Raw genomic sequence first — 22,371 nt, forward strand, 5'->3', positions numbered from 1 at the left:
CCAGTTCACCCAGTCTCTGGGCCGACCCCGTCAGGTGCAGCTGCCCCGCCGAGCTGAGGGGAGAAGGAAACCCAGGAAATGCCTCATCCCCACAGTTACAAGAGCAAATACCTGCTGTAGAAGCCAGGCTCATGAGAGGGAGAGGAAGGAAAGGAGTGGGGAGGCTGCCAGCTGGGCTGTGTGAGGAGAGATGGAGCCCAGGGGGTGAAGTGACTGACTGCAAATCATCGCTCTGCTTTCTCTGACAGCAGCACTGTCATAAACCACTTTGCCTGACAAAATGAAGGTTGTGAATTCTTTGCCACAGCTCCAATGCCTGCTCCCTCTGCATGTCTGACAAGCAGCCTGCATGCTCCGGAGTTTTTCTCACGTCTAATTACAGGAGAACAGCTACTAAAACACAAGCATGCGGCCAGGAAGGGGCAGACGTCTCTGGACATGCTAAGCTGTGGGCAAGAAGGAGTTAAAGGTCCATGGCTAGTGGTGTGGCTGAGCAATAAATGGCAGAATGCTTCTCCGGAGTGTGGAACAAGGGTGCAGTGCTGCTGGCTCCCAGGGAGGAGCTGCAGAAGGGTTTGGGCAAAGGATAAAACTCCAGGTGTGCTCAGAAGCCAGCCCCAGGTTCCCAGAGGGAGCATTGCCCTGTCGGGGAAGGAGGGCGTGGAATAGGAGAGGCTGGCTGGTTGGGAGCAGGGCTTGGCAGGGGCTCTGGCTAGCCACGCCTCCCTGCGTTTTTGTGCATGCTTCGAGGAGCTGCAGAGGACAGATCAATGTGAGCGCCCCTGGATGCTGGTCTGCTGCAGGACACTTTTCCTGGAACTGTATTTTTCATGGCTCCAGTTGAGCAGCGTCTGTGTCTCCTGCTCTTGCTAACCTGCTGCTGCTCCTTGGCGGAGGCACAGTTTTTTGGCTGGCTCTGGGGGAGCCCAAAAAACCCCAAGGTAACGACCCTGCCCCCCACAGAGAGCCCCGCTGCTGAGGGACAGACGGCGGAACTGCTTACCTCTCCTGTGGCCACCACGACACAGACTGCTGAGCCAGCGACCGCACAGCCAGGGGACCGAGTATGGAGCACACTCTCCGTCACGAGGCAGGCACCAGCCATGGACACCGCTGTCCCCGCTCTGGTACCACCTGCCATGCCCCAGGGCAAAGAGGAGAACATTGCGGGGGTGGGGGCTGAGATCCTGGACGTAGCAGAGGGCATCAGGAGCCTGGTCCACCTGTGGGATGAGAGGACCAACCAGAGGACCGGGAACACAGGGGAGCCCACAGCCGCTGCTCCTCTGACAACCCCTCACACCAACCTGGCTGCTGTAAGCTCTGCAACGGGGCTGGCTGGCCGTGGGAACATGACTGCCAACTTGACAGGGGATGGCCACAGCCTGCTCGGGACCGGGCAGCCAGAGGCTTCACTTCCCATGCCAACAGGGCCTCCGCCTGCCTGGAACAGGACTCAGGCGCTCTTACAGAAGCCTGCAGCGGCTCTTCCAGGTAGTGCTTCTTTCTCGTTTTCACCAGGTGGAGGTGCCCGTGGTGAGATGGGGGCTTCCCAGGAATACCTCTTTGCAGAGGATCAGGAAGGTGCTGCCCTCCCACAAGCAAGGGCTGGCGGGGGAGTGGCCTCAGAAAAGAGAGGAGGAGTTTCACCGACAGCAAGTGTTCCGGACTGGTGGGAGCTGCAGACCAATATCAGCGTGCCTGCCGGGATTCCAGCCCAGCTGGCAGGTTCTTTAGACAACTGGCTATCCCATTATATTGCACATTCAAACCAATCGGTCTCGTATGGGAATAGTACCCGTCGCAGCCTTAAAAATAACAGCAGCCAATCAGTGCAAAGCACTGAGCCTTCCATAATGGCAGTGGCTGATTTAAATAGGAACCATACTGATGCTGTTTCTAATATGAATGCAACTAATTCTGTGGAATTTTTTTCTGCCAATAATTCTGAATCTCTTGAGTTTGATTTACTAACCTACACTATGCAACTTTATAACAATGGTAGCGCAGGGCTTGCTTCCTTCTTTCCTGGATTGACACTTACAGCGGGTCGCTGCTTGCCCTTTCCAGCCGATCTGCCATATTGCAACAACCTGGGCATAAGGCATTTCAGATTACCGAATTATTTCCATCATGGCAGTGACGTGGAAATTCGGGCTGCTTTGCATGAGTGGGAGGGGCTTCTGACATCTCGGTGCCACCGCTACCTGGAATGGTTTTTCTGCTTGCTGCTGGTCCCCGGGTGCAATGCTTCTATTCCGATAACGCCCCCACCGTGCTGGGGGTTCTGTGAGGCCGTGAGAGATCTGTGCTGGATTCATTTGAAAGAGGGGCGCCTCCCAATATCATGTGACTCTCTCCCTGCAGAGGATGCTGGGTATTCTTGTGTGTTTGTAAATGTGTCTGCAGGTAATATCACAGGGGTAATGCTTCTTACCAATTTTTCTGTTTCTTCCCCCAGGTAATCTTAAACTAAATCTGTACTTGCTTTGCCAACTTGGTGGTTTTGTGGGGGTAAAGCAGTGACTTCCATCAAACTGTCCCCTGCCCTCTCCTTCCATTGGTGTGTCTATGCAGGGGGATGAATGGGACAGTCTGGGGCCGCTCTCTTTAGAGCTCTGCCAGCTTGGGTCTGGCTTGTGGCCAGTCCTGCTAGCCCAGGTGCCCAGACCACACTGCTGGCGAGGCCTGTGCTGAAGGAGGGGAATGGCAGTTGCCAGGGGGCAAGTGACTCCTCCCCCCTCTCTCTGCCCAGCCCCACAACCCCTCTAGCTTTGGGTCAGAGGGCAGGGGAGGAGTGGAATCCATCCAGCACCTGGCATTGGCCACTGTCGGAAGGCAGGATACTGGGTTAGATGGACCATTGGTCTGACCCAGTGTGGCCGCTCTTACGTTCTTATTCTCTCCTCTGCTGCCAGCGAAGGGTCCGAAATCACTGAACGACTCTGCTGCCGATGACGTACTTGGAGCCATATCTGTGGCTCGTGCGTTCTAGCAGGGCGTTGGGGCAGTTTTCATAGTGTCCTTGCACTTTTGGTGGGGGACTCGAAGAGCTGGGGGGTGGGTCTATTTCAAATCACCTGTCTGCTGCTGGAGGCAGCTTTCTCTCTGGAGATTCCAGCTTGCCTATCATGGCTTTGGGAAGATGGCGCAATGCTGGGATGGGGTGCCGTACGTCCGTGATGCTCAGGGTGATGCACTGAACATTGCCTTCCAATTTCCTTCCCTCCTTCTACTGACTCGTGCAGCTAGGCGCACGGACCCGTCCCTCTGTCATTCTGGGGCTGTTATCCTTGCTAGTGCAGTCTTGTTGCTGGGTCCTGAGGATCGATGCACTGTATTGATGCCCTACTGCTGAGCTGGGGGCATTCCCACCTTCCCTGTCTCTGGGTGTCCCCTGGGCACTGCACCACGTGGTCTGAATGAAGTTCCTTCCAGAGATTGCTCTCCCTGTCTGTCTCTCACAGTACACTAGTGAAAGAGGAGAGTTCTGTGTCAGGTTCCCAGCCCTAAAAAGGTCTGACATTAATACTAATCGTGCTAGCTCTTCAAAATACTGTATTAAAATGCCCCAGCTCTGGAGCTGGGCTCCCTTCTGCCACGTTCACTGGCTGTGGGATCTGCAGATGGTTAGAGCTGGTCTGCTAGCAGGTGTGCTCGGGGCGATGGAGAGTCCTTGGACCAATCTGCTGTGTAAAGTGGACACTTCTAAAGCGTATAAAGTCGAGAATGATACATTTGCCCACAGATCTACTGGCCCTTCCCCCCTGTGTGTATACAGTGGGGGGGGGGGCACGGCAGCACAGGCTGCATCTAGAATCCAGACCTTGCAGGAGCAGCATTGGGGGCAGAGGAAGCACAGCCTGGGAGCTGGCATTGATGGGAAAGCACTGAGTGAAACTTTAAACAAATGAGTCCTGTTCCACCCTCTCCATCTAAGGCTTTGGGCAGATTTCTTAATCTACGTCTGTCTGAGTTCAGCTCTTGCAAATAAATATTGCCGTCAATTCATCATTGCTTTCTGGGCAATCCAGGCAGGGCCCATCCTCCGTTCCTATTGCAGGAGGTTTTAGAAATAAAGGGATTTTTGTTTCAGGAGATTAAAAATTCCCATGAATGTCTCGCATAGCTAACCAGGTTCAGACCCTGTTCCGGTGCCTGGCTTACACCTAATTCAGATGCTGCACCAGGGTACCGTTCCCACAGCCCGAGAGCACTGGCTTTTCACTAGCTCTGGAATTGCCTGAGCCATCTTTTCTGTTCATTGACATCCCTGAGGCCAGAGAGAAGCCAGGAGGCAGAGGTTGTAATAGGGATGCTATGTCCCTTCTTTCAGCCCTTTCTTCGCCTCCCCCGCTCTGCCACAACCCGTGGGATTTGTTGAACTCTCCCTGGGCTTGCCAGTGTTCTGTGCATTAAGTTAACAATTCCTCAGGCTATGCAGATGAGTCCTTGGCTGATGGCTTCCCACGCTTCTCTAGGTAGTGCTGCATCCTCCTGACGTATTCTGCTTCCGCTGAGTAGAGCTGTTCCTGGCGCTGTGTGTATGGCAGGACTTGTGCATTCTGCTGGACGTACATAGCCTGGGCACCTCTCTGATGTTCGAGCAGCTCCTGGGGATAGACATTCTGTTCAGCAGCCACTCGGAGGCTGTGTCAGATTTTTTTCTCATGTTCTTACATTAATAAGGAGCAGATTCTTCCACCCTCCTCTCCCCCAGTGATGCCTTCCTTCCCAGTGGTCCCTTGCAGAAGAAGGGACCTCTCGTCATCAGTGTTCCCTCCAATTTTCCCACCCATGTGCGGAATGAATTTTGTTATGTGCACCAATATGGAGGTGAGGTGTGACGTGACTCTGTGTGACACATCACCTCCATATTGGTGCACATAGCATAAATTCATGTGGTGGGGGCTCAGGGCTGGAGCAGAGTGTTGGTGGGCAGGGAGGTCAGGGCTCCGGCTGGGGGTTGGGGCCGGGGATGAAGGGTTTGGGGTGCAGGCTGCCCCAGGGCTACGGCAGGGAGAGAGGATTCTCCCCAGCTCCCTCTCCCCGCGGCAGCTCCGGGGCTGGGCCCCAGGATCAGCGCCTCTCCCCTGGCCGCAGCAGGTCTGGGGCTGGGGGAGAGGCATCTCTCCCCGCCTCGCCTGCGCGGCACTTAATAGGCTGCCATGCGGCCGCGCAGCTTAGAGGGAACTTAGCTCGTCATGAGTTCACAGACTCACGGGCTTTAAGTTCAGAAGGAGCCATCGTGATTGTCTAGTCCAGGGGTGGGCAAACTACGGCCCGCGGGCCGGATCCGGCCCCTCAGGGCTTTGGATTCGGCCCATGGGATTGCCCCCCGTGGCGCCGCGGGCCTGGCGCCGCTCTCAGAAGCAGCCCCCAGGCGGGGGGGCAGAGGGCTCCGTGTGCGTTGCCCTTGCCTCCAGGCCCTGCCCCCCCCCCCCCCCCCCCCCCGCCCCCCCCGGTGGCTGGGAATGGGGAACCGCGGCCAATGAGAGCTTCGTGGGAGGTACCTGGAGGCACAGCAAGGGCAGCGGACGCAGAGCCCTCCGCCCCCCCTGCAGGGGCCGCAGCGCTTCCTGGAGCGGCGCGGGGACAGGGCAGGCAGGCAGAGAGCCTGCCCTCGCCCCGGTGCACTCCGCTGCCACCCCAGAGCTGCTTTAGGTAAGCGGCGCCAGGCCGGAGCCTGCACCCCGCCCCCCCACCCCCCGCCCCAAGCCCCCCTCCCGCCCCCTGCCCCCGAGCCCCCTGCTGCACCCCACACCCCTCCTGCACCCCAAGCCCCTGCCCTGAGCCCCCCGCCACACCCCACACGTCTCCTGCACCCCAACCCCCTGCCCTGAGCCCTCTGCCACAGTCCGCACCCCTGCCCTGAGCCCCCTCCTGCACTCCACACCCCTCCTGCACCCCAACCCCCTTCCCTGAGCCCCCTTATACACCCCGCACCCCTCCTCTGCCCCAATCCCTTGCCCTGAGCCCCTTCCTGCACACCGCACCCCCTCCCACACCCTGCACTCCCTCCCGCACCCCAATCCCCTGCCCCGGCCCTGCATACAATTTCCCCACCCAGATGTAGCCCTCGGCCCAAAAAGTTTGTGGTCTCCCTCCCTACCCCCCGCCCCCATCTAGTCTAACCCCCAGTTAGCACAGGCCAGAACATGTCACAGAGACTCCAGGTGATGAAGAACCCAGGTGTCTGTGGAGGAAGTGCAGGATGCTGGCCTGCCTCGTTGGGTGGCTAGACCGAGCCAGGGCTAGTCCTTGCAATAAGAGGGGTGGAGAATACTGAACTGGGTAGCTCAGCTTTCCATGAGGCCCCAGTAACTGTCCAGAGACAGGGTGCTAAATTACTGGAGCCTATGGACCAACTCTGCTATGTTTCTCCTTTCCCCTGTAAATGTTGTACTCTTAGTACAGGGGCCATGACCACATCTGCACTAAGCTTTGCTTACATTTCTTTTTGGATACCCTAAGGTGTTTCACAGGACAGCTGAGTGAGTTCCTTTTGTTGTGGTTAATTATTTACACATTAGCAAATATTTGGTTCTCATTATTGGGGCAACAGGGGCAGCATTTTGTTTAATATAAGTCAACCAAAAAAAGTGTGTGTCTGTGTGCACACGCAAACTGTACAGGGGCTGTTAAGGACTAGAAACACCAATCAGAGCAGTGTCACTGATTGTGAGCACACTTACATTCTATACATGCCTGCCCGGGAGAACAGGAATTGCTAGAGATGAAGTACCACAGGGTGCTTTCATCAGTGGTTAGAATGACTGTGAGGTGAATTTTTTTAGGAGACATGGATCATCTTTTCGCTGTGGTTGGAACTGCTGATGTGTCCTGCTGGATGTTTTCACCACAACACCAATTAATTTGAACAGATCATCTGACTATTCCAGACAGGCCTGGCCAGCTGTCTTGGAGTTGCATGTGTGTGTAGGTTCCTTATTCCCCTTATTTTTGTCATGTCTGTGGAGTTAGTTAAGGTCAATATAGCTCAATTGCAATGACTTTGAAGGCCCATTTTAAACAATGTAATTCTTTATGTTGGGGATTCCAATCAGCAAGTATAAAGTGCCCCCAGAATGCCTTGAAGCATGTCTGTTTGACCAGAGGGAAGGAGGAGAGTGCAGCGACAATTGGGATACTCTTATGGATGTAAGGATGGCTCCCTACTGGCTTTGACCTTTCATTAATAACTGCCCCTGACACTGAAGAGTTACTGTTTTAGGCTGTCCCTCAAGGGTGCACATTAAATATTCTCAGGAATGCTGTCGGTCATTCAACTCTTACATACAAGGGCGTATTGGCCTGCACAGCTAAAAGTTCCCAGGCTAATAGTCCAAAAAAAGAGAAGCAAGCTGGGGAAGCTGTTGTTGGCTGGCTTATGGAAATGGGCCGTGAGCAGGGACAAAGCCAGGCAGCTGACTCACCAGTTTGTATTTAGGGAAAAGCTACTTATAGAACGTTCTCTGGATTTTCACTTTTCTTAGGGTGTCTAAAGGGCAATGGGGTATTTGTGTAGTTGGATTTTTTTTAAGAGTTCAGCTGCTCCTGCTGCATGCCTGAAGTTAGAATTTGCTATGGCCTGGGAATTTCCACAGGAGTGTATGGGGATACTGCAGAAAGAGAGGGGTTTGGACTTCTGTCTCCCAGCAGGGTACGTAACTTGTCCCATTCCTCCCCTTCTCTGGCCGTTCCATGCAGATGGGGGAGGCTGTGTAAAGTTTGCCCCGTTTTGTTGTATTTTACCATGCCCACTAGGATGGGTTAATTTCTAAATTGCATATTTAATTAGGTTCATTGGTTGCTTTCTCTAGATACACAACAGCTTTGTTTTCTTTCTCTAGTTTGCCAGGCAGGGTATCGGGGCTCTTCCCAAGGGCTCTTTGAACCTGTGGAAGGCATGAGTTCTTGGAACTGGAAACACCAGTGTTGGCCATAAGGCCTGACCAGGTGGCTCAGAAGATTTAGCTTTCACACTTTGATCCTTCCTTCTCTCTGTGTGTCTGAGCATGCTCCCTCCTGGGAGTGGCTCTGTTAGCGTGTCTAGGCACAGCTCTCCTGGGCAGGGGTCTCTCAGAAAGCGAAGGTGTACGGAAGGTATATCAACCCAAGGCACCGATCGAGCAGTTTACAAATCAAATTGGGCAGCAGGACACCAGCTGCCCCACACACCCTGCAGCTCTGGGGCTGAGCCTGTGCCTCCGCGCAGGACAGGCGTAGGAACAGCTCCCTGGCACGGAATGGGGAGGGATTCTCCTGTGAGTGGCAGACAGGCAGCAGGAGCAGCTGAGCTGTTACAAATCCAGAGCCTGATCCTGGCTCCTGTCTTGGCCGCATGGTCACTCCAGCAGTGCAAAGGTACCAGCCAACCGGAGTGAACTCCAGTGCAGGGGTGTGATGGGGGCATGGCCATAGTGCTAACACGCTTCCATGCCGCCCAACTTGGGGGAGCCAAGGCAGCCGGAGCAGTCCTGGGTCAGGGAGCCACAAATCCGCTTCCTCCTCCACCACATACAGCGGCATCCCAAGGCTCCTAGAGCTGTGCAAGCAGGGAGCACTACCTGCTGCGTGCAACGGGCGGGGCTGTCTCTGAAAAGCATGTCCTCCAAGGTCTGTAACTCCGGTGTGCTGCTAAGCCAGGGCGTGAGAGAAGGCGGAGGAGAGGGTGTGCACTCATCACTGCAGGGGTTCCTGCTGAGAAGTGGAGCTGCACTCTGCCCTGGAATTGCAGCTCAGACCCAGGGGTGTGGTTGGTGAGGCAGCCCTCCTGGAGCCTTCCGTTGTCTTCTTTCCTACGGCTTGGGACGTAGCAACAACTCCAAATTTACACCTGAGTTTGCTAGCTGGCATGTTGCCGCAGCAGTGAGCTGGTGAATGTCCTTCACACCCCTGGCAAAAGAATGAAGGGGACACTCAGATATGTTGTGCTCTGTGGTTTGTGCCTGGTGACTACAGTCACATGCAGGTGTTTGCCTCATTTTCCATTTAAAGAGGGTTTGTCCACATCTCCCAGGGGCTGTCCTGCTGCCATTCAGTCTGCATCCGTCTTTCCGACATAAAACCCGGTGGGTCCTTGGCAGGGTCAACAACGAGCTGTTGGTTTTGAGCGGTCGAAATGCTCCATGTGACTCTCCATTGAGCCTCAGCATCGAAGTTGGGTGTGAGGGTCTCGATGCGGTTCCATAGAGGGCTGCGGGATTTTAGTCTCGTTTTTGGCAGGTTCTGCAGGTCATCGTGCAGCGGGATTCTTGCGTTTGCACTGACATGCTTGCACTGAAAGCGAGATGTCTGAGCAGCTCTTCTAATCTGCAGAGGCTGGATGTGCAGTAGAACCGGGAGCCAGTCGACTGGAGTTGATTTATTTGAGCGTCCCTGACACTATATTCATTGCATTATTGAGTTGATGTCAAGGAGTTTAGCGTGACTGCTGTGAGACCACACTGGCACACAATATTCAGCTGCAGAATATACCAATGCAATTGGTACGGTTTGTAAGGTCCGTGGACTGCCCCAGGATGTTCCAGCATTCAGTGAAGCTCCAGTTCAGACCTACAAAGGTACGGTGCCCTGGGTTTTGAATCCTGCGGCCTGGTGAACCTTTACGCCCCACTGGGGCTCCCACAGGGTATAACTTACCTGCCAAAGGGTCCCAGGAATTGGATGTCTAGGAAAATCAATTAATGGGGGTGAGAGAGTCCGGGGAATGTGCTTAAGCAGTGCCAACTCCTGGTACTCAATCTCTTCCTTAAAGCCCCAGCTCCGGGAGTCAAGTGACTAGGTGAGAACTGATCTCTGCTCTCATTAAAACAATAAAATAAGCTTCTAGCCCTTGTGCTGGCAGAGGGGTCTGTAAGGGTGACCGGAGTGTGCCCTGAGGGCTCAGAAGCTGGGAGACAAATTTAGAGAACCGAGTGTTGGTGATTTTTATAAAAATTTCATGATTTTTAAGTCAACCTCCTGTTTTTTGAGGCCTGACTCACCATTTTTGAAGGATTGGGGTTGCCAGTAGTGCTATATTTTACACCTTCTTACATCCCATGTTAGTTCTCTGCTGCTGCAGCTCCCCTTTCTTTTCTCTCTGCATCTATTCGTTAACACCAGCTGCTGTGGAACTTTGGCCTCCGTGAAGAGCCCCGTGGTGTTTGATGCCCTGTCTCATGCAGCACTGAGCTGCTTTGCCATCTTCGATGCAGTGTGTTGTGATTCCAGGTCACAGTGTTGTTGATGTCAGGAAGGGTTCGTCATTTCCTTCTCTTTAAAGCTGTTCCATTTGCTGAGTGCTCAGGCCAAGTCCGGGAAAGGCCCTGCCACCTGGCATCACTGCTCTGGGAATATTTTTGGTTCTTTTCAATAGAGATTTGTGAAAAGTTTTAGGTGGATTCAAACATTGCCCCACAAGGTAGCATGCCTCCACTCTCCTGGGCTCTCTGTAGGTGCAAATATTTATCTTGATTGTATGATCAATAATTTCCAAAGGTTGATGGTTAGGATCAAAATGTACCGGATTGACTAACATTCATTCCAGTCCTTGCAGAGTGCACGGCGAGTGTAACCCCTTAGATGTGTGTGTTTTAATAGAGAAGAAATATTAACGTGTTTTACTGTAAACTGAAAGAGGTGGCTCCTCATCCTGACACCTGAACCTGGCATTTCAGCCCAGCTGATGGCTTCTGTTCATAGAAACTTTGTTCCTTGGCCTAAAACTGCAATGAGCAGAGAAAGCCGTTCTCTTTCCCTGTGGCTTATAACAGCTTGTCATCTGCACTGCTCTCTTGTGAATGTTTGGGTGGCACTTTAAAATCTAGTTGTTTGCCAAGAGTGAGGAAGTCACCTCCTTGTTGTGGCTTCACACCTCCTTGTAAAGCAGCAGCTGCCGTATTTCTCAACTGTACCTCGTACAGAGGGACTTCATTTATTTTAGACCCAATGTTATGAGCCTTCTGTTGGTGTCGTTGTGTGCTGTTGTAATTATCAATGATGGAGATGCGGAGCCACAAAGCCGAGGTTGTAGGAAGGTTTGTGTGTGTTCATGACAAGACCCCCCCACATCAATTCAAGCTCCCCCTTCCCTTGTGTGAAGTGAGAAGGGCAATTAAAATGAGTAGGGGGATGGAACAGCTTCCACATGAGGAAAGATTTAAAAAATTGGTGGTGTTCAGCTTGGAAAACAGACTAAGGGGGATATGATAGGGATCTATAAAATCATGACTGGTGTGGAGAAAGTGAATAAGGAAGTTTTTATTTATTCCTTCACATAACACAAGAAGGGGGGTTCCAAAGAGAATGGAGCTCGGCTGTTCTCAGTGGTGGCAGATGACAGAACAAGGAGCAATGGTCTCAAGTTGCAGTGGGGGAGGTCTAGGTTGGATATTAGGAAACACTATTTCTCTAGGAGGGGGGTGAAGCACTGGAACGCGTTACCTAGGGAGGTGGTGGAATCTCCTTCCTTGGAGGTTTTTAAGGCCCGGCTTGACAGAGCCCTGGCTGGGATGATTTAGTTGGGAATTGGTCCTGCTTTGAGCAGGGGGTTGGACTAGATGACCTCCTGAGGTCCCTTCCAACCCTGATATTCTATGATTCTATGATTCTAAGTAGGGATCACCAAATGAAATTAATAGGCAGCAGGTTGAAAAACTAATAAAAGGAAGTATTTTTTCACACAACGCACAGGCAACCTGTGGAACTCTTTGCCAGAGGATGTTGTGAAGGCCAAAAGTATAACTGGGTTCAAAAAAGAATTAGATAAGTTGATGGAGGATAGGCCCATCAATGGCTATTAGCCAGCATGGGCAGGGATGGTGTCCTTAGCCTCTGTTTGCCAGGAGCTGGGAATGGGCGATGGGATGGATCACTTGATGATTCCCTGTTCTGTAAATTCCTTCTGGGGCACCTGGCACTGGCCACTGTTGGAAGACAGTAGGGCTAGATGGACCTTTGGTCTGACGCAGTGTGGCCGTTCTTATGTCTTGTGGAGTCCCTCCTTTTGGGTCCTGTTCACACACAATGGAGAGCTCGGAAAACAGGTCTAACATCCGAGGCTGCGTGAGAGCGACGACTGAGCATGGAAAGGCTGCTGCTTTCAGCTAGGCAGTCGCTCCACTACTGCTGTCTCATTCCTTTGCTAGGACATGAAAAGTGCTACATAAAGCCAAATATTGTCTCTACACGCAAATATATCTTAGGCCTGGTCTACACTACGGGTTTAGGTCGACTTTAGCCGCGTTAAATCGAATTAAGCCTGGACACGTTCACACGACGAAGCCCTTTCTTTCGACTTAAAGGGCCCTTTAAACCGGTTTCTTAACACCACCTCCGACGAGGGGATTAGTGATAAAATCGGCCTTAGGGGGTCGGAATTGGGTTAGTGTGGCCGGAATTCGACGTTATTGGCCTCCGGGAGCTATCCCACAGTGCTTCATTGTGACCGCTCTGGACAGCACTCTCAACTCAGATGCACTGGCCAGGTAGACAGGAAAAGCCCCGCGAACGTTTGAATTTCATTTCCTGTTTGCTCAGCGTGGAGAGCACAGGTGACCACGCAGAGCTCATCAGCACAGGTAACCGTGATGGAGTCCCAGGATCGCAAAAGAGCTCCAGCATGGACAGAACGGGAGGTTCGGGATCTGCTCGCCATATGGGGAGATGAATCAGTACTGGCTGAACTCCGAAGCAGTAAACGAAATGGCAAAATATTAGAGAAGGTCTCCAAGGCCATGAAGGACAGAGGCCATAACAGGGACACACAGCAGTGCCGCGTGAAAATTAAGGAGCTAAGGCAAGCCTACCACAAAGCCAGAGAGGCAAACGGAAGGTCCGGGGCTGAGCCGCAAACATGCCGCTACTACGCAGAGCTGCATGCCATTCTAGGGGGTGCAGCCACCACTACCCCAACCGTGTGCTATGACTCCATCACTGGAGAAACACACAGGGAAGCGGGTTCTGGGGACGAGGAAGATGAGCATGAAGATAATGTAAATAGCTCACAGCAGCAAGGAAGCGGAGAAACCAGTTTCCCCAACAGCCAGGATATGTTTATCACCCTGGACCTGGAACCAGTAACCCCCGAACTCACCCAAGACCCTGAGGGCACACAGGGGACCTCTGGTGAGTGTACCTTTGTAAATATTACACATGGTTTAAAAGCAAGCGTGTTTAATGATTAATTTGCCCTGGCAATCGCGGCCAGTACAGCTACTGGAAAAGTCTGTTAACGTGTATGGGGATGGAGTGGAAATCCTCCAGGGACATCTCCAGAAAGCTCTCCTTCATGTACTCCCAAAGCCTTTGCAAAAGGTTTCTTGGGAGGGCTGCTTTATCCCGTCCACCATGGTAGGACACTTTACCACGCCAGGCCAGTAGCACGTAGTCTGGAATCATTGCATAACAAAGCATGGCAGCGTATGGTCCCGGTGTTTGCTGGCATGCAGACAACATCCATTCCTTATCGCTCTTTGTTATCCTCAGGAGAGTGATATCATTCACGGTCACCTGGTTGAAATGGGGCAATTTTATTAAGGGGACATTCAGAGGTGCCCCTTCCTGGTCTGCTGAACAGAAATATTCCCCGCTGTTAGCCACGCAGTGAGGGGGAGGGGTGAAGTGATCATCCCAGAGAATTGGGTGTGTGTGGGGGGGGAATTAGTTGGGTTTGTGCTGCATGTTAACCGTGAAACCGCAGCCCCTCCTTTTACATTGCAAACACATTTTAAACGGCCAACCCAACGGGGCCTTGGTATGGTTAATGATAGCAGTACTCTTTGAAACCATCCCCACATGTTAAGAAGGTTAAAAAAGCCAAAAGACTGTGTCTTACCATGGCTGCCTGCAAGCTGAAATCTGTGACCTGGCACTGCGTGAGTGATCTCTCACACCAAGCAGGCAGGCCCTCAATATAAGAGGAAAAATGCGACCTTGTAACGAAAGCACATCTGCTGTGTTATGTGAACAGCAAAATGTAACGTGAAAGAGTGTACCCATTGTTCTCTAAAATGTATCTTTTTTAAACACCTCTCCCCTTCTCCTCCACCAGCTGCAAATGTATCTCCTTCCCAGAGGCTAGTGAATATTCGAAAACGTAAGCGAAGGACACGTGATGAAATGTTTACTGAACTACAGACTGCCTCCCACGCTGACAGAGCACAGCAGAATGCGTGGAGGCAGTCAATGACTGATTATCGAAAAGCCCAATATGAGCGAGAGGAGAGGTGGCGGGCTGAATCGCGGGCTGAGGAGGAGAGGTGGCGGGCTGAATCGCGGGAGGAACAGAGGAAGTTGCGGGCTGAAGATGAGAGGTGGCGTCAGCTTGCACACAGAAAGCAAGAGTCCATGCTCCGGCTGCTGGAGCATCAAACTGATATGCTACAGCGTATGGTTGAGCTGCAGGAAAGGCAGCAGGAGCACAGACCGCCGCTACAGCCCCTGTGTAACCAACAGCCCTCCTCCCCAATGCTACAGCGTATGGTTGAGCTGCAGGAAAGGCAGCAGGAGCACAGACTGCCGCTACAGCCCCTGTGTAACCAACAGCCCTCCTCCCCAAGTCCCATTGCCTCCTCACCCAGACGCCCAAGAACACGGTGGGGGGGCCTCCGGCCACACAGTCACTCCAGCCCAGATGATTTCCCGAGCAATAAGTGTTAAAGTTTTAAAGTTTTAAACTGCAGTGTGTCCTTTTCCTTCCCTCCTCCCCCACCCATCCCGGGCTACCTTTGCAATTATCCCCCTAGTTGTGTGATGAATTAATAAAGAATGCATGAATGTGAAGTAACAATGACTTTATTGCCTCTGCAACTGGTGCTTGAAGGGGGGAGGGGAGGGGAGGGTGGGGTGGTTGGTTTACAGGGAAGTAGAGTTAACCGGGTGGGGGGGGGAGGGGCGGAGGGTTCATCAAGGAGAAACAAACAGACGTTTCACTCCGTAGCCTGGCCAGTCACAAAACTGGTTTTCAAAGCTTCTCTGATGCGCACAGCGCCATGCTCTGCTCCTCTAACCGCCCTGGTGTCTGGCTGCGCGTAATCAGCGGCCAGGCGATTTGCCTCAACCTCCCACCCCGCCATAAATGTCTCCCCCTTACTTTCACAGATATTGTGGAGCGCACAGCAAGTAGCAATAACAATGGGGATATTCTTTTCGCTGAGGTCTGAGCGAGTCAGTAAGCTGCGCCAGCGCGCTTTTAAACGCCCAAATGCACATTCCACCACCATTCGGCACTTGCTCAGCCTGTAGTTGAACAGGTCCTGACTCCTGTCCAGGCTGCCTGTGTACGGCTTCATGAGCCATGGCATTAAGGGATAGGCAGGGTCCCCAAGGATCACGATAGGCATTTCAACATCCCCAACGGTTATTTTCTGGTCCGGGAAGAAAGTCCCTTCCTCCAGCTTTCTAAACAGAGCAGACTGCCTGAAGACGCGAGCATCATGTACCCTTCCCGGCCAGCCCACGTTGATGTTGGTGAAACGTCCCTTGTGATCCACCAGGGCTTGCAGCAGCATTGAAAAGTACCCCTTGCGGTTTATGTACTCGGTGGCTTGGTGCTCCGGTGCCAAGATAGGGATATGGGTTCACCACAGTTTGGGAATCCCATTGCAGCAAAGCCATCCACTATGGCTTGCACGTTTCCCAGAGTCACTACCCTTGCTATCACCAGGTCTCTCATTGCCCTGGCAACTTGGATCACAGCAGCCCCCACAGTAGATTTGCCCACTCCAAATTGATTCCCAACTGACCGGTAGCTGTCTGGCGTTGCAAGCTTCCACAGGGCTATCGCCACTCGCTTCTCCACTGTGAGGGCTGCTCTCATCCTGGTATTCTGGCGCTTCAGGGCAGGGGAAAGCAAGTCACAAAGTTCCATGAAAGTGCCCTTACGCATGCGAAAGTTTCGCAGCCACTGGGAATCGTCCCACACCTGCAGCACGATGCGGTCCCACCAGTCTGTGCTTGTTTCCCGGGCCCAGAATCGGCGTTCCACAGCATGAACCTGCCCCATTAACACCATGATTTCCACATTGCTGGGGCCTGTGCCTTGTGAGAGGTCTAGGTCCATGTCAATTTCCTCATCACTCTCGTCGCCGCGCTGCAATCGCCTCCTCCTCCTCCTCGCCTGGTCCTGGTTTTGCTTTGGCATGTCCTGGCTCTGCATATACTCCAGGACAATGCGCGTGGTGTTCATAGTGCTCATAATTGCCGCGGTGATCTGAGCGGGCTCCATGATCCCAGTGCTAGCTATGGCGTCTGGTCTGAAAAAAGGCGCGAAAGTAGTATCTGACGGACCAGGGGAAGGAGGGAGGGAGGGAGGGAGGGAGGGAGGGTCGAGTGACGACATGGCATACAGGTACAGGGAATTAAAATCAAGAAAGGTGGCTTTGCATCAGGGAGAAACACAAACAACTGTCACACAGAATGCCCCCCCCCCAAAGATTGAACTCAAAAGCCTGGGTTTAGCAGGAGGAAGGGGGGGAAGCAAATGAATACAGAATAAATCTATTTTTTACATCTTAAGACGACGGTGCAGCATGACTGATAGCCCTTGGCATTTTCTGGGTGCTTGGCAGCAAATACTGGGCGCTTGTCAGTTAGCCTTCAGGTCTATTGCACGATCTGATACCCAGTATGACAACGATGGATACCAGTCGTAATATACTATCTACTGCCCAAAAGGCAAGGGGTTGCTGCTGTGTAGCAATGTTGCCCCATCCTGCGCATAATACGTCTGATAACCATCATCATCAAGGCAAGGGGGCTGGTGCAATGCAGCCCCACGGCTGCCAGCCCCATGTCTGCCAGCACCCAGATCGCCCTCGGCCTCTTCTGGGTGCTTAGCAGAAAACTGGGTGCTTTGCAGAAAATAGTACACTACGACTGATAACCATCATTGTCTGCCCAGGTGCCCATGATTGACAGCCACTGCTGTCCGACGAGGACGGTTACCAGTCGTAATAAACCATCTACTGCCAAAAGGCAAGGGGGCTGGTGCAATGCAGCCCCACGGCTGCCGGCACCCAGATCGCCAATGAAGGCTACCAGTCATGCTGCACCGTCTACCGCCAAAAGGCAGTTAGCTGCTGCTGCTGTGTAGCAATGCAGTCCCACGTCTGCCGGCACCTAGATGACATATGGTGACGGTGAGCTGAGCTGAGCGGGCTCCATGCTTGCCGTGGTATGTTGTCTACACAGGTAACCCAGGTAAAAAGGCGCGAATCTATTGTCTGCCGTTGCTGTGACGGAGGGGGAGGGGCCTGACGACATGTACCCAGAACCCCCCGCGGCACTGTTTTGCATCATCCGGGCATTGGGATCTCAACCCAGAATTCCAATGGGCGGCGGAGACTGCGGGAACTGTGGGATAGCTACCCATAGTGCAATGCGCCGGAAGTCGACGGTAGCCTCGGTACTGTGGACGCGGTCCGCCGACTAGAGCACTTAGAGCATTTTATGTGGGGACACACACAATCGGCTGTATACAACCGATTTCTATAAAACCGGCTTCTATAAATTCGACCTAATTTCGTAGTGTAGACATACCCTTAGCTTTGAGTAAATTCAAGTTTTTCTTCACACTCAAATTACTACATTACTTCTTTACTTAATATTCCTAAGAACTCAGTGCTGCCTGTTTCTGATGCTCTGCGGGTCAGGAGGGATATTTCTGTGTACTGTATAATGCATATCTAAAGAGACTGTCTGATTTAAACAAGTTGTGCTTTAAGAGAGGGAGGAAGAGCTGGCAGTGCCAGTGTGGAGCCGGCCCCAGTCCTGCAGTGAGATCTGTGTGTCGCAGGGGCTGCTGAGGATCTGGGCCTTAGACAGCGATCAGAGAGCGCATTTCCTTGGACCCATTTACATGGTTTCCTAAGGCTATGCACCAAGCTTAAGGAGTCGATGTTGATGTCAGCATCTTTCTGTCGGGTTCAGTGTCTGGTTAGTGTTACATGTCAGTGTGATGCTCCAGTGTCTGGGTTCCAGAAGCAACAGGGACATTTCACTACAGTCGGCCAGAGGCGTTCAGGGAGCCGGAGTTGAGCCCCCAAACTCATGAGAGTGTTTTAAATTACAAACTTTTTGCAGTCTGGTTTCTGAGCCAGCATGGGAGTTGCGGCCACAAGGGGCTGTGAGAAGTGGAACATAACTTGGAGCAACTCTGAGGCTGCTCTAACTTTCACTGGGCACCAGGCAGGTCCCTGCATGGTCTCAGAATATAGGGAGTGTAAAGATGGCGGAGACCCCCCAGTCCTCTGTTCCTGCCCCATGGTCAAAATGGAGTAACTGGGAACCGGCCCCCGAGGGTTTACACTGGTGTAAAGTGTTGCAGGAGAGAGGAGGATCAGGGCCAGTATTTTCCAAACGGAGAAGAACTGCTGTCACCTTGATATCTTACATGTGTAGGAGTAACTGCTGCATCCCTCGGCAGCTTCTAACCACGTGCTTGACTCTTCCCATTGCTCTTCTTCTTGAGTGAAAAGTTGTTTTGTTTTTTCGACTATTGCTTTAGGGGATTTAAGGGATTAATAATTTACGCTTAGGCAGGGGAGGGCAATGCTACGTTCCCGAGTGCTCTGCATGTGACACCCGTGGATCCCATAGGCTCAATGAGACTCTAGTTGTTTCAAAGACAATACAGCCTCTGGCATAGGTTTTATCAGCCTTCCTACGATATTGTGGGGAGTTTCAGCAACTTGGGGATTTGGAACAGCAGCTGTTCCGTTCATGGCACCAGCTCAGGGGCAAAATAGTTGCATCACATCCCAAATTTTCTGGCATTCCTTTCTTGTAATATTCCCAGCTGCAAACGGCTCTAGGACAATACGCTGTTGTAGTCAGCAGCCCTGGGAAATCTCGTGGCCAGCCCTAGAAGTGAACACAGCTCTATGCAGTCTTTCACGTTGAATGCAGCCACCCACCCTGCTGGCAAACCCCTGTCTGCTTCCCCCTTCTTATCAGCCTCACTGGCACCACCCTGCACACAGTCACTTTCAGCTCTGCCCTGGTTTGCTGGGACAGAATTTGTAAGCTCTGTCTCTGCATTGAAATACCTGCCCGGGTTCGTGGCCAGGGGATCCGGCTGTGGGGCACAACGCGTTGCACTTCAGAAGTGTGCAGGAGCAGAACCCAATGTGTAGGAGGAGCAGCCATAGTTTGCATTGTGGTGGCAGGATGTACCGGCACTGCAGCCGGCAGTGAGCATTGCAGCGTGGGTAGACAGGCACGCACCAGTGGGGCTCGAGCTAGCATGCTAAAAATAGCTGGGGGAACGTTGCGGCTCGGGCAGAAACTCCAACTAGCTCCTAGCACTTAGACCCGTGGGACCTGGGCATGGTCTTGAGAGCCCAAGCTGCGACGTCCACACTGGTATTTTTACCACATTAGCTCAAGCAGAGCGAGCCCGAATCTGGCTGCCCCAGTGTTGACATACCCTTATGTGTGCTGAGTGCTCTTGTGAGAGTCCGGGGATCTCTTGGCTGGGATGTTGGCAGACACTAGGGAGGGAAAGTTGCTGGAACCAAGTGATGGGAGATCAGGAGTTTGTATGGTTCTTCTTCGAGTGATTGCACATGTGTATTCCACAATAGGTGTGCGTGCTCGCCACGTGCACCGGTGCCGGAAGTTTTTCCCCTAGCAGTACCCGTAGGGGGGGAGCGCCCCCCGCGACTGCCTGGCACGGTATAAGGGGAGCTGCGCACTCCCCCCACCCTCAGTTCCTTCTTGCCACCAGTGAAGGTGTGTTGGAAGTGCTCTGCTCCAGCTTTGCTGTAGCTTGTCCCCAGAACTGTTCGTTCGTTCAGCGTTAGTACCTGAGTTAGTTAGCTGTTCAGTTAGTTTAGTTAGTCAGTGAGCCCGGGCCGGGGCATGCCCCATGCCCTGGAGTTAAAGTCATGCGGTTCTTGTCGGCGTTCTATGCCAAGGAGCGACCCACACGCAGATTGTTTGCGCTGCTTGGGAGAAACCCAATATCAGCGAAAGGTGCAAGATTTGCAAGTCGTTTAAGCTTCGGACCAAAAGAGAAAGGGACATTAGGCTCCGGGCCATCCTGATGGAGTCGGCGCTGACCCCAACCCCGGCACACCGCTCCAAACTGGTACCCGGCACCCGTCAGTACGCAGCGACCCTCTGGTCGGCACCGCTCCCCATCCACGGGGCACGCCAAGAGGGCCAAGAAGACTCCCTCTTCGCAGTGGCACTGAGGGAAATCTGGGACAGAGGCTAGGCCCATGTCGGGCAGTCCTTCATCCCCACCGGGCCCCAGGCCTCCAACTCAAGCTGAGCGGAGTAGCCCGGCCCCTTCGGAACAGGCCTCTCCGGCTGTCCGGATGCCGTCCACACCCGAAGCCCTCCAGGTGGCCCAGGACGTCATGTCCATGCCGGTGCCTGGAGCGCCACCGATGTCGGCCCCACACTCCAGAGGCAAGCCGCCGCTGGGATCCCCGCAGACGCCTCCGGCCCAGTATCAGTCTCGGTCGAGGGAATGTTCCCGACACCAATCACCGCCCAGCGACTGCTTGGGGCAGAGTCCAGGTGGATCGACCTCGACGCCGACCAGACTGTCTGGCTGGGTTCCGTCCGTCCATGACTCACGGCACTGCTCGTCCTCAAGGAGCGAATATCAACGGGACCGTGGCGGGTGTCACCGTCGGTCCTCGTCTCGGAGAGGGTACCGCAGTTGGTCACGGCACAGTCGTCGACGCCATTCCCGCTCGGACTCCCACTCCAAGTCTCCGCCAAGACATCGCAGCCCCGGGCGTCAATCGCTGGCGTCTCGCCGTCGCAAGTCCACCCGTCGAGGCCGTTCGCGGAGCAGCTATTACCGTCGGTACCAGTCCTCCACGTCAAGATCGCGGTCCCGTGGCCGTCATAGATCCCAGCACCGTCACTCCTCCCAGTCCAGGGACAGCAGCGGATCCTACACCAGCCCGGTCTCCATCCATAGCCGTCCCTTGATGGGCCAGGCCAGCCAACCTGGACAGCCGGCCCCGCCAGTGCCACAGCAGGTGCAGTGGCACCGAGTGTCGTGGCCGGCCAAATGGTACCAGTGGGCACCGTGGCCTCCGGCACAGCCTCCAGTGGGGGCTCGCTCGGTGGCCGGCTCTTCGGAAGGACTGTCGGCCTCCCTCTCCAGACCCCTGAGGAAGGAGTCAGTGGGACATACGTCCTCGGCACCGTGCCTGGAGTCTGACCAGGTGGTGGACCCTCCGGTGCTGGCCGACACCCAGAGCACTGCACCGGCCTCTTCGCCTCGCCTGGAGGAGGCGATTGCGGCCCCACACCCTTATGTCCCGCGGGAGGACTCCAGGGCCCACCAAGAACTCTTAAAGAAGGTGGCAGCGAGCCTACACCTCCAGGTAGAGGAGATGGAGGAGCCCTCGGACTCCCTGTTTAACGTGTTGCCCCCATCGGCACCGGGTAGGGTGGCCTTGCCTCTCCACGAAGGGGTGGCTAAGATTTCAAATGCCCTGTGCCCTCGTTGGCCCCCATCTCTAAAAAGGCGGAACGTAAGTACTTTGTACCCACTAAAGGGCACGAGTACTTGTATACCCACCCGGCACCCAACTCCTTGGTGGTCGAGTAGGTCAACCATAGGGAACGGCAGGGTCAGCCAGCCCTGACCCCCGTCTCACGGGGCCCCCGTTTGAACCACTGGCCACGTGCTGCTGGTCTCACCTCTTGTGGAAGGTGACCTTCCTGGTTTCAATCACGTCGGCCAGGCGAGTCTCGGAGCTCAGGGCCCTGACCTCCGAGCTGCCGTATACGGTCTTTCATAAGTACGAGGTCCAGCTCCGCCCACACCCCACATTCCTCCCGAAAGTGGTCTCCGCCTACCACATGAGTCAGGACATTTTTCTACCGGTGCTCTGCCCCAAGCCTCACGCGTCCAGTGAGGAGCGCCGTCTCCATACGCTCGATGTGCGGCGGGCTCTGGCTTTCTACCTCGAGCGGACTAAGCAGTTCAGAAAGTCCTCGCAACTGTTCGTCGCCTCGGCTGGGTGTGCGAGGGGCCAGCCGATTTCCACTCAGAGGCTGTCCAATTGGATCACTTCGTGCATCCGTTCCTGCTATGAGCTGGTGGGTTTCCCCCGCCACCCATTGTGAGGGCACACTCGACTTGGGTGCAGGCCTCGTCGGCTGCCTTCGTGGCCCACGTCCCCATTCAGGACATTTGTAGGGCCGCCACGTGGTCTTCGGTTCACACGTCCACCTCGCACTATGCGATCGTTCCCCAAACCAGGAATGACGCCGGGTTTGGCAGGGCTGTGCTCCATCCCTGGGAACTTGTGAACTCCTACCCATCTCCAACAGATATAGCTCGGAGTCACCTATTGTGAAATACACATGAGCAATCACCTGAAGAAGAAAAGACAGTTACCTTTTCTGTAA

The 22,371-nt window shown here is 53.8% G+C and overlaps 1 protein-coding gene across 1 annotated transcript in view; it reads left to right on the forward strand.

Moving 5' to 3' along the window:
- The first annotated feature begins 739 nt into the window (after positions 1-739).
- COL18A1 (collagen type XVIII alpha 1 chain) overlaps positions 740-22,371 on the forward strand; it is a 120,672-nt gene continuing 99,040 nt past the window's right edge. Inside the window, exon 1 of the mRNA XM_029912933.1 lies at positions 740-1,494. Within this exon, the coding sequence (XP_029768793.1) occupies positions 831-1,494 (664 nt within the window). The 5' untranslated portion in view covers positions 740-830. The remainder of the gene's footprint in view (positions 1,495-22,371) is intronic.

This window comes from Terrapene carolina, unplaced genomic scaffold (assembly GCF_002925995.2).
Source record: "Terrapene carolina triunguis isolate 2854851 unplaced genomic scaffold, T_m_triunguis-2.0 Scaffold380, whole genome shotgun sequence".
NCBI lineage: Eukaryota > Metazoa > Chordata > Testudines > Emydidae > Terrapene > Terrapene triunguis.